The following is a 10782-nucleotide window of genomic DNA, read 5'->3' on the forward strand; positions in this document are numbered from 1 at the left end:
CCTATGAAATAGACCCCGTAGAAGGAGATCATTGAATTCAAATGGGCAATACTCTTCACATCCCTCTGACATTCACTGCACGCTGAGAGGAAAACCGGGCTCCAACCTGCTGCGGAGCGCATATCAACGTAGAATCTAGTACAAACTTACTTCACCACCTCCACAGGAGGTAAAGTTTGTAAAACTGATTTGTGGGTGTGGTGAGGGGTGTATTTATAGGCATTTTGAGGTTTGGGAAACTTTGCCCCTCCTGGTAGGAATGTATATCCCATACGTCACTAGCTCATGGACTCTTGCTAATTACATGAAAGAAATGCTCTTCTGTGTAAGAGCATTTTATGATTGCACTATTTGTATTTAACTATGCAGGGGTTAAACATTAAGTCAGCTCAAAAGTAGCAATGCACTACTGCAAGTTAAACACTTCTGGTGAACCAGTGTCAAGAGCTATATGTACATCACTACCCATCACCAGCTAGCTCCCAGTAGTACATAGTCTACCTAAGTATGCTTTTCAAGAAAGGATACCAAACTAACAAAGTAAATTTGATAATAGAAGTAAAATTGAGAAGTCTCTTACAATTGTAACATGAATGCTTAATTTTGACTCACAATTGTGGGAAAGTGCCTTTACTTTGTGAGATTCCCATTCGTAAAAATTAGCCTAAAATCTACATTGTCAAAATTAAATGTTTGCTATGAGTACACCACACTGAGAAGGAAACAATTTTAGTTACCAATTGCATGTGAAACATTTTAGCAATTAAAAAAAAATAATAATAAAAAAAAATAATGACATTCTGCACTATACAACACAAACATTTTGTAGCATTTATTTCAAATTTAAAGAATTGTTTCCTAAACCAAATAGGTCTAGAATTTCTTGAATACAATAGACGTGCCTTTGTGTTCTTCTTTCATGCTTTAACAGGATAGAAACTGAATGCAACTACAATGTTTTAAGAACTCTTGTGATGAAAAAAAAAAAGGTAAAATAAAAATGCTGGTGAAAGAGAGCTTATAATAATTGATAGAGCAGCAATCTATCAAAATATATGTAATACTTAAGTCATCATATACCTGACAGACCAAATATTTTTCCCCTTGCTGCAATGACCCCAATATATCATTGCCTTTAGAGTCTGTCACAACCACCTTAATCTTAGATGATTGCTAGTTTAATCAACCTTTCCAGGTTTTACAGAATTAGTGTGGAATAGTTAAAAGTAGCAAATGAATAGTATAATATAAAACAAAATGAAACTTCTTATATGAAAAATAACTCTTGGTGGTTTTTAAATATGAAATGGCAAGCATTCTAAATTGAGAGTAATGCTGATACTGCCGAAGACAACGGTCTCCATCTAAAGTTAGAAAGCCACTCTTTATAGTATTAGCACAGACAAATGGTTATGCTTCAATTAAAAACCATATTACAAGTATTTATTGAGCACAACACAACTCCCTATAAAATGTTGCTTCTGGTGCCACCTGTGTAAAAAGGCCCCAATGCTGTAATATTTCTATATTAAGTCATAGTGCAATAGAAAGTTGTTGAATTTACTACACCACTAGCTGTTTCACATTGCTTAACATAAAAGGTGTATTACAAGCAAGGTTTGCAATAAAAAAAAAAAATCCTGCATATGCATTCAAAACACACCCTACAGTCTGCACATGCCGGGCCATCAACAATATCCTTAGCACCTTAAGTCAGGGGTTAACATATCTGTTTAAAGATTTTTAAGCCAGTAAGAATATTTAGGAGCCAGACAATATTTTTATATAGATATATAAAGAATAAACCAAAAAGTTAGAAGCCAGTGGCTACCTGGCTCCTGGGTTTTTCACGTCCTGTCCATAAGGAACCTGGTGCTCAGATTTATAGGTAGTGGAATATAAGTGGCTGAATAACCTGTAATATTATTTAGACAGTTCTGTTACACTATTAGCAACCCCTTAGCGTTTTAGCTGCAGACCTCAAAACACTCTTAATGCCACTATAGACTCTTCTGACAATTTGGTAAACACACAAAAAAAAAAACAAAAAAAAAAACACCCCAACAACCGGCAGCAGTGTAGGGTATTAATTCTCTATCTTATTGAAGATCTTAACACTAAGATCCCATTACAAAAATAAAAATTCCTAAAAATAAAGGAGGCATGAAATGTCACAGCCTCATCAAAAAGGACATACATGCCAATATATAGACATGATTTAACATGTAACCAGTGAGACAAAAACACAGTGTAAATGATGAGAAAATATGTTTAACATGAAGAGGAAGAAACACAATGCACAGAACAGTAGTCTTGCCAACAAAGCTTATAAGAAGAAAAAAGTAGGGGCTAGGGCAATGTAAAGGGGGATTTCTGCTGTTTTATTACTTTGCCATATTTTTAGTTAGACTGAATTGGAGAAAACAAAACAAAAAAAAAACACATTGTTAACATGCTATATATCTGGAATCACAAAAAATGCTCAGTACTTTTGTCACATTAAATAAATTGGTCAACTGAAAATGCAAGTTAGCTTAGTTAGATTGTCAGGACTGTAATGTTTCACAAGAGGCAAATTTTTAGCTTACATACTGTAAAAGTTGCAGCTAAAATTGCTATTTTAAATATATTAAAAGTAAATCAATTTTAAATCTTTACATTATCAATAGACAAAATGTGTCATCAGCAAATACATCTGTTAAAAACATAATTTATGTAAGAACTTACCTGATAAATTCATTTCTTTCATATTAACAAGAGTCCATGAGCTAGTGACGTATGGGATATACATTCCTACCAGGAGGGGCAAAGTTTCCCAAACCTTAAAATGCCTATAAATACACCCCTCACCACACCCACAAATCAGTTTAACGAATAGCCAAGAAGTGGGGTGATAAGAAAAAAAGTGCGAAGCATATAAAATAAGGAATTGGAATAATTGTGCTTTATACAAAAAAATCATAACCACCACAAAAAAGGGTGGGCCTCATGGACTCTTGTTAATATGAAAGAAATGAATTTATCAGGTAAGTTCTTACATAAATTATGTTTTCTTTCATGTAATTAACAAGAGTCCATGAGCTAGTGACGTATGGGATAATGACTACCCAAGATGTGGATCTTTCCACACAAGAGTCACTAGAGAGGGAGGGATAAAATAAAGACAGCCAATTCCTGCTGAAAATAATCCACACCCAAAATAAAGTTTAACAAAAAACATAAGCAGAAGATTCAAACTGAAACCGCTGCCTGAAGAACTTTTCTACCAAAAACTGCTTCAGAAGAAGAAAATACATCAAAATGGTAGAATTTAGTAAAAGTATGCAAAGAGGACCAAGTTGCTGCTTTGCAGATCTGGTCAACCGAAGCTTCATTCCTAAACGCCCAGGAAGTAGAAACTGACCTAGTAGAATGAGCTGTAATTCTTTGAGGCGGAATTTTACCCGACTCAACATAGGCAAGATGAATTAAAGATTTCAACCAAGATGCCAAAGAAATGGCAGAAGCTTTCTGGCCTTTCCTAGAACCGGAAAAGATAACAAATAGACTAGAAGTCTTACGGAAAGATTTCGTAGCTTCAACATAATATTTCAAAGCTCTAACAACATCCAAAGAATGCAATGATTTCTCCTTAGAATTCTTAGGATTAGGACATAATGAAGGAACCACAATTTCTCTACTAATGTTGTTGGAATTCACAACTTTAGGTAAAAATTCAAAAGAAGTTCGCAACACCGCCTTATCCTGATGAAAAATCAGAAAAGGAGACTCACACGAAAGAGCAGATAATTCAGAAACTCTTCTAGCAGAAGAGATGGCCAAAAGGAACAAAACTTTCCAAGAAAGTAATTTAATGTCCAATGAATGCATAGGTTCAAACGGAGGAGCTTGAAGAGCTCCCAAAACCAAATTCAAACTCCATGGAGGAGAAATTGACTTAATGACAGGTTTTATACGAACCAAAGCTTGTACAAAACAATGAATATCAGGAAGAATAGCAATCTTTCTGTGAAAAAGAACAGAAAGAGCGGAGATTTGTCCTTTCAAAGAACTCGCGGACAAACCCTTATCTAAACCATCCTGAAGAAACTGTAAAATTCTCGGTATTCTAAAAGAATGCCAAGAAAAATGATGAGAAAGACACCAAGAAATATAAGTCTTCCAGACTCTATAATATATCTCTCGAGATACAGATTTACGAGCCTGTAACATAGTATTAATCACGGAGTCAGAGAAACCTCTATGACCAAGAATCAAGCGTTCAATCTCCATACCTTTAAATTTAAGGATTTCAGATCCGGATGGAAAAAAGGACCTTGAGACAGAAGGTCTGGTCTTAACGGAAGAGTCCATGGTTGGCAAGATGCCATCCGGACAAGATCCGCATACCAAAACCTGTGAGGCCATGCCGGAGCTATTAGCAGAACAAACGAGCATTCCCTCAGAATCTTGGAGATTACTCTTGGAAGAAGAACTAGAGGCGGAAAGATATAGGCAGGATGATACTTCCAAGGAAGTGATAATGCATCCACTGCCTCCGCCTGAGGATCCCGGGATCTGGACAGATACCTGGGAAGTTTCTTGTTTAGATGAGAGGCCATCAGATCTATCTCTGGGAGCCCCCACATTTGAACAATCTGAAGAAATACCTCTGGGTGAAGAGACCATTCGCCCGGATGCAACGTTTGGCGACTGAGATAATCCGCTTCCCAATTGTCTACACCTGGGATATGAACCGCAGAGATTAGACAGGAGCTGGATTCCGCCCAAACCAGAATTCGAGATACTTCTTTCATAGCCAGAGGACTGTGAGTCCCTCCTTGATGATTGATGTATGCCACAGTTGTGACATTGTCTGTCTGAAAACAAATGAACGATTCTCTCTTCAGAAGAGGCCAAAACTGAAGAGCTCTGAAAACTGCACGGAGTTCCAAGATATTGATCGGTAATCTCACCTCCTGAGTTTCCCAAACTCCTTGTGCCGTCAGAGATCCCCACACAGCTCCCCAACCTGTGAGACTTGCATCTGTTGAAATTACAGTCCAGGTCGGAAGAACAAAAGAAGCCCCCTGAATTAAACGATGGTGATCTGTCCACCACGTTAGAGAGTGCCGAACAATCGGTTTTAAAGATATTAATTGATATATCTTCGTGTAATCCCTGCACCATTGGTTCAGCATACAGAGCTGAAGAGGTCGCATGTGAAAACGAGCAAAGGGGATCGCGTCCGATGCAGCAGTCATAAGACCTAGAATTTCCATGCATAAGGCTACCGAAGGGAATGATTGAGACTGAAGGTTTCGACAGGCTGTAATCAATTTTAGACGTCTCTTGTCTGTTAAAGACAAAGTCATGGACACTGAATCTATCTGGAAACCCAGAAAGGTTACCCTTGTTTGAGGAATCAAAGAACTTTTTGGTAAATTGATCCTCCAACCATGATCTTGAAGAAACAACACAAGTCGATTCGTATGAGACTCTGCTAAATGTAAAGACGGAGCAAGTACCAAGATATCGTCCAAATAAGGAAATACCACAATACCCTGTTCTCTGATTACAGACAGAAGGGCACCGAGAATCTTTGTGAAAATTCTTGGAGCTGTAGCAAGGCCAAACGGTAGAGCCACAAATTGGTAATGCTTGTCTAGAAAAGAGAATCTCAGGAACTGATAATGATCTGGATGAATCGGAATATGCAGATATGCATCCTGTAAATCTATTGTGGACATATAATTCCCTTGCTGAACAAAAGGCAATATAGTCCTTACAGTTACCATCTTGAACGTTGGTATCCTTACATAACGATTCAATAATTTTAGATCCAGAACTGGTCTGAAGGAATTCTCCTTCTTTGGTACAATGAAGAGATTTGAATAAAACCCCATCCCCTGTTCCGGAACTGGAACTGGCATAATTACTCCAGCCAACTCTAGATCTGAAACACAATTCAGAAATGCTTGAGCTTTCACTGGATTTACTGGGACATGGGAAAGAAAAAATCTCTTTGCAGGAGGTCTCATCTTGAAACCAATTCTGTACCCTTCTGAAACAATGTTCTGAATCCAAAGATTGTGAACAGAACTGATCCAAATTTCTTTGAAAAAACGTAACCTGCCCCCTACCAGCTGAACTGGAATGAGGGCCGTACCTTCATGTGAACTTAGAAGCAGGCTTTGCCTTTCTAGCAGGCTTGGATTTATTCCAGACTGGAGATGGTTTCCAAACTGAAACTGCTCCTGAGGACGAAGGATCAGGCTTTTGTTCTTTGTTGAAACGAAAGGAACGAAAACGATTGTTAGCCCTGTTTTTACCTTTAGACTTTTTATCCTGTGGTAAAAAAGTTCCTTTCCCACCAGTAACAGTTGAAATAATAGAATCCAACTGAGAACCAAATAATTTGTTTCCCTGGAAAGAAATGGAAAGTAGAGTTGATTTAGAAGCCATATCAGCATTCCAAGTCTTAAGCCATAAAGCTCTTCTGGCTAAGATAGCCAGAGACATAAATCTAACATCAACTCTAATAATATCAAAAATGGCATCACAGATGAAATTATTAGCATGCTGGAGAAGAATAATAATATCATGAGAATCACGATTTGTTACTTGTTGCGCTAGAGTTTCCAACCAAAAAGTTGAAGCTGCAGCAACATCAGCCAATGATATAGCAGGTCTAAGAAGATTACCTGAACATAGATAAGCTTTTCTTAGAAAAGATTCAATTTTTCTATCTAAAGGATCCTTAAACGAGGTACCATCTGATGTAGGAATGGTAGTACGTTTAGCAAGGGTAGAAATAGCCCCATCAACTTTAGGGATTTTGTCCCAAAATTCTAATCTGTCAGGCGGAACAGGATATAATTGCTTAAAACGTTTAGAAGGAGTAAATGAATTACCCAATCTATCCCATTCCTTAGCAATTACTGCAGAAATAGCATTAGGAACAGGAAAGACTTCTGGAATAACCGCAGGAGCTTTAAAAACCTTATCCAAACGTATAGAATTAGTATCAAGAGGACTAGAATCCTCTATTTCTAAAGCAATTAGTACTTCTTTAAGTAAAGAGCGAATAAATTCCATCTTAAATAAATATGAAGATTTATCAGCATCAATCTCTGAGACAGAATCCTCTGAACCAGAAGAGTCCAAAGAATCAGAATGATGGTGTTCATTTAAAAATTCATCTGTAGAGAGAGAAGATTTAAAAGACTTTTTACGTTTACTAGAAGGAGAAATAACAGACAAAGCCTTCTTTATGGATTCAGAAACAAAATCTCTTATGTTATCAGGAACATTCTGCACCTTAGATGTTGAGGGAACTGCAACAGGCAATGGTACATCACTAAAGGAAATATTATCTGCATTAACAAGTTTGTCATGACATTTAATACAAACAACAGCTGGAGGAATAGCTACCAAAAGTTTACAGCAGATACACTTAGCTTTGGTAGATCCAGCAGGCAGAGGTTTTCCTGTAGTATCTTCTGGCTCAGATGCAACGTGAGACATCTTGCAATATGTAAGAGAAAAAACAACATATAAAGCAAAATAGATCAAATTCCTTATAAGACAGTTTCAGGAATGGGAAAAAAATGCCAAACATCAAGCTTCTAGCAACCAGAAGCAAATGAAAAATGAGACTGAAATAATGTGGAGACAAAAACGACGCCCATATTTTTTGGCGCCAAATAAGACGCCCACATTATTTGGCGCCTAAATGCTTTTGGCGCCAAAAATGACGCCACATCCGGAACGCCGACATTTTTGGCGCAAAATAACGTCAAAAAAATGACGCAACTTCCGGCGACACGTATGACGCCGGAAACGAAATGAATTTTTGCGCCAAAAAAGTCCGCGCCAAGAATGACGCAATAAAATGAAGCATTTTCAGCCCCCGCGAGCCTAACAGCCCACAGGGAAAAAGTCAAATTTTTGAGGTAAGAAAAATATGATAATTAAAGCATAATCCCAAATATGAAACTGACTGTCTGGAAATAAGGAAAGTTGAACATTCTGAGTCAAGGCAAATAAATGTTTGAATACATATATTTAGAACTTTATAAATAAAGTGCCCAACCATAGCTTAGAGTGTCACAGAAAATAAGACTTACTTACCCCAGGACACTCATCTACATGTTTGTAGAAAGCCAAACCAGTACTGAAACGAGAATCAGTAGAGGAAATGGTAAATATAAGAGTATATCGTCGATCTGAAAAGGGAGGTAAGAGATGAATCTCTACGACCGATAACAGAGAACCTTATGAAATAGACCCCGTAGAAGGAGATCACTGCATTCAATAGGCAATACTCTCCTCACATCCCTCTGACATTCACTGCACGCTGAGAGGAAAACCGGGCTCCAACTTGCTGCGGAGCGCATATCAACGTAGAATCTAGCACAAACTTACTTCACCACCTCCCTTGGAGGCAAAGTTTGTAAAACTGATTTGTGGGTGTGGTGAGGGGTGTATTTATAGGCATTTTAAGGTTTGGGAAACTTTGCCCCTCCTGGTAGGAATGTATATCCCATACGTCACTAGCTCATGGACTCTTGTTAATTACATGAAAGAAATGTTAGTTTTCAAATGCATTACATTTTACAGAAAAAAATTTCACAAAATGGCACTAAATTTTGAAAGACAGAAGAGAGAAATTACTCCTTTATGATTCTATTTGTCAAATCAAGCTTTATTGATAAAAATGGAATTCAGAACTTTCTGTAGCAGCAACAGACCCAGCCAGTGTAGTTTAAAGGGGGGGGGGGGGGGGGAATGAGACACGCATACACACTAACATACCTTCCACATGAATGATTAATAGATTTGAGGGATTTAATCTCGGGTACCCATTTGTTCTTAAATAACTGCAGTGACAGTCCCTTTTGAGGATTAAACCCAGGAACACACTTTAAACCAGCTATATTGAATTCAAAAATCTAATTTTATAGAACTGTAGGTAATTTCTCATCCTGAAAAAATACTGTACACTAAAGTTAGAATCTTATAAACAATTTCACAGGGATTCAATCTGGTTATGTTGCTGCTGTATTTCCACCCTAAAACCACCACAAAACTGTATAGGGTTAGATTATCTGTTGCATCACATAACAAGCTAGACTTTTCTTAATCTTTATAGCAATTTAAAGCAGTTCATAATTAAATATGACCATTTTTACAAGGACAATTGCACTTTACAAATACAAAAATCATACAACATAAATTGCTGGAGTCTGATTTACAATGTGAATTATGGGTTGAAATTACGTTTACAGAACTTTCATTTTTACCAAAAAAAAAAATATATGTATTTAGAGAAAGAAAAAGAATACGAAAAACAATACAATCCTCGGGCCAGTTGTTGCACTGCTGGGATAGACTGATGTAGCCATTTTCATCCTCATCGCTTTCCCTTCTTTTAATGACACGGTTGAGGCTGGACGCTAAGAAGGATCACTGAGGTTGGGCTGTACTTTCATATGGAGTATAATGTAAACTGTGTGGCTAACTGGACATATTTACCACATATCATCAGTTGATGCAGAATCCTTTGGGAAAAAAAAAATGTTGAATATACATAATATTAATATTAGAATATTCAAAAGAACTCAATGAGAAGACCACTTTCCTACTTGCACTAAGATTGTACAAAGCGATCAAACAACATGTAAGAAATGTATTTTATACACCGGCCAATACCATTAGTATTGAAGAGATATAAAACATAACTGTCACATTAAACCAAGAAAATGTTTAACTGCAAATGTTGTTTAAAGTAGCCAAGCCACTAAATAATTTAGTAACTCCTCATAATACAGTAAGTCAGGAACATTCAATACTAAATTAATTGTTCTTATCTAGAAAAATTGTCACCAAAAAGCAGCTTTAAACAAAGCCAATATGTTACAATAGATATGAATTGTACAACTTCCAAACGTTTTTTTTGTTGTTTCGGGGGGGGGGGAAGGGGGGGGGGGGGAGTGAAATTACAGTAAAAAACATAATTTATGCTTACCTGAAATTTATTTCTCTTGTAGTGTATCCAGTCCACGGATCATCCATTACTTGTGGGATATTCTCCTTCCCAACCCAAGGAGAGTCACAATGTAAGGCAGATAACTCAGACTCTTCGAGCCAAGGAAAAAGCCATCAAAAACAGAACTTTCCAAGATAAAAGTTTAATATCAATGGAATGAAGGGGTTCAAACGGAACTCCCTGAAGAACTTTAAGAACCAAGTTTAAGCTCCACGGGGGAGCAACAGTTTTAAACACAGGCTTAATCCTAACCAAAGCCTGACAAAATGCCTGGACGTCTGGAACTTCTGCCAGACGCTTGTGCAAAAGAATAGACAGAGCAGAGATCTGTCCTTTTAAAGAACTAGCTGATAAGCCTTTGTCCAAACCCTCTTGGAGAAAGGACAATATCCTAGGAATCCTAACCTTACTCCATAAGTAACTCTTGGATTCACACCAATAAAGATATTTACGCCATATCTTATGGTAGATTTTCCTGGTGACAGGCTTCAGAGCCTGTATTAAGGTATCAATGACTGACTCGGAGAAGCCACGCCTTGATAGAATCAAGCGTTCAATCTCCATGCAGTCAGTCTCAGAGAAATTAGATTTGGACGATTGAAAGGACCTTGTATTAGAAGGTCCTGCCTCAGAGGCAGAGTCCATGGTGGAAGAGATGACATGTCCACTAGGTCTGCATACCAGGTCCTGCGTTGCCACGCAGGCGCTATCAGAATCACCGATGCTCTCTCCTGTTTGATTTTGGCAATCAA

At 37.5% G+C, this 10782-nt stretch overlaps 1 protein-coding gene across 1 annotated transcript in view; it reads right to left on the reverse strand.

The window, feature by feature from the left end:
• Positions 1 to 8665: 8665 nt before the first annotated feature.
• The window catches only part of PPM1A (protein phosphatase, Mg2+/Mn2+ dependent 1A), a 285564-nt gene continuing 283447 nt past the window's right edge, over positions 8666 to 10782 (reverse strand). The window contains exon 6 of the mRNA XM_053697300.1: positions 8666 to 9542. Coding sequence (XP_053553275.1) covers positions 9513 to 9542 — 30 coding nt within the window. The 3' untranslated portion in view covers positions 8666 to 9512. The remainder of the gene's footprint in view (positions 9543 to 10782) is intronic.

The sequence above is a fragment of the Bombina bombina genome, chromosome 1 (genome assembly GCF_027579735.1).
Source record: "Bombina bombina isolate aBomBom1 chromosome 1, aBomBom1.pri, whole genome shotgun sequence".
NCBI classification, from domain to species: domain Eukaryota; kingdom Metazoa; phylum Chordata; class Amphibia; order Anura; family Bombinatoridae; genus Bombina; species Bombina bombina.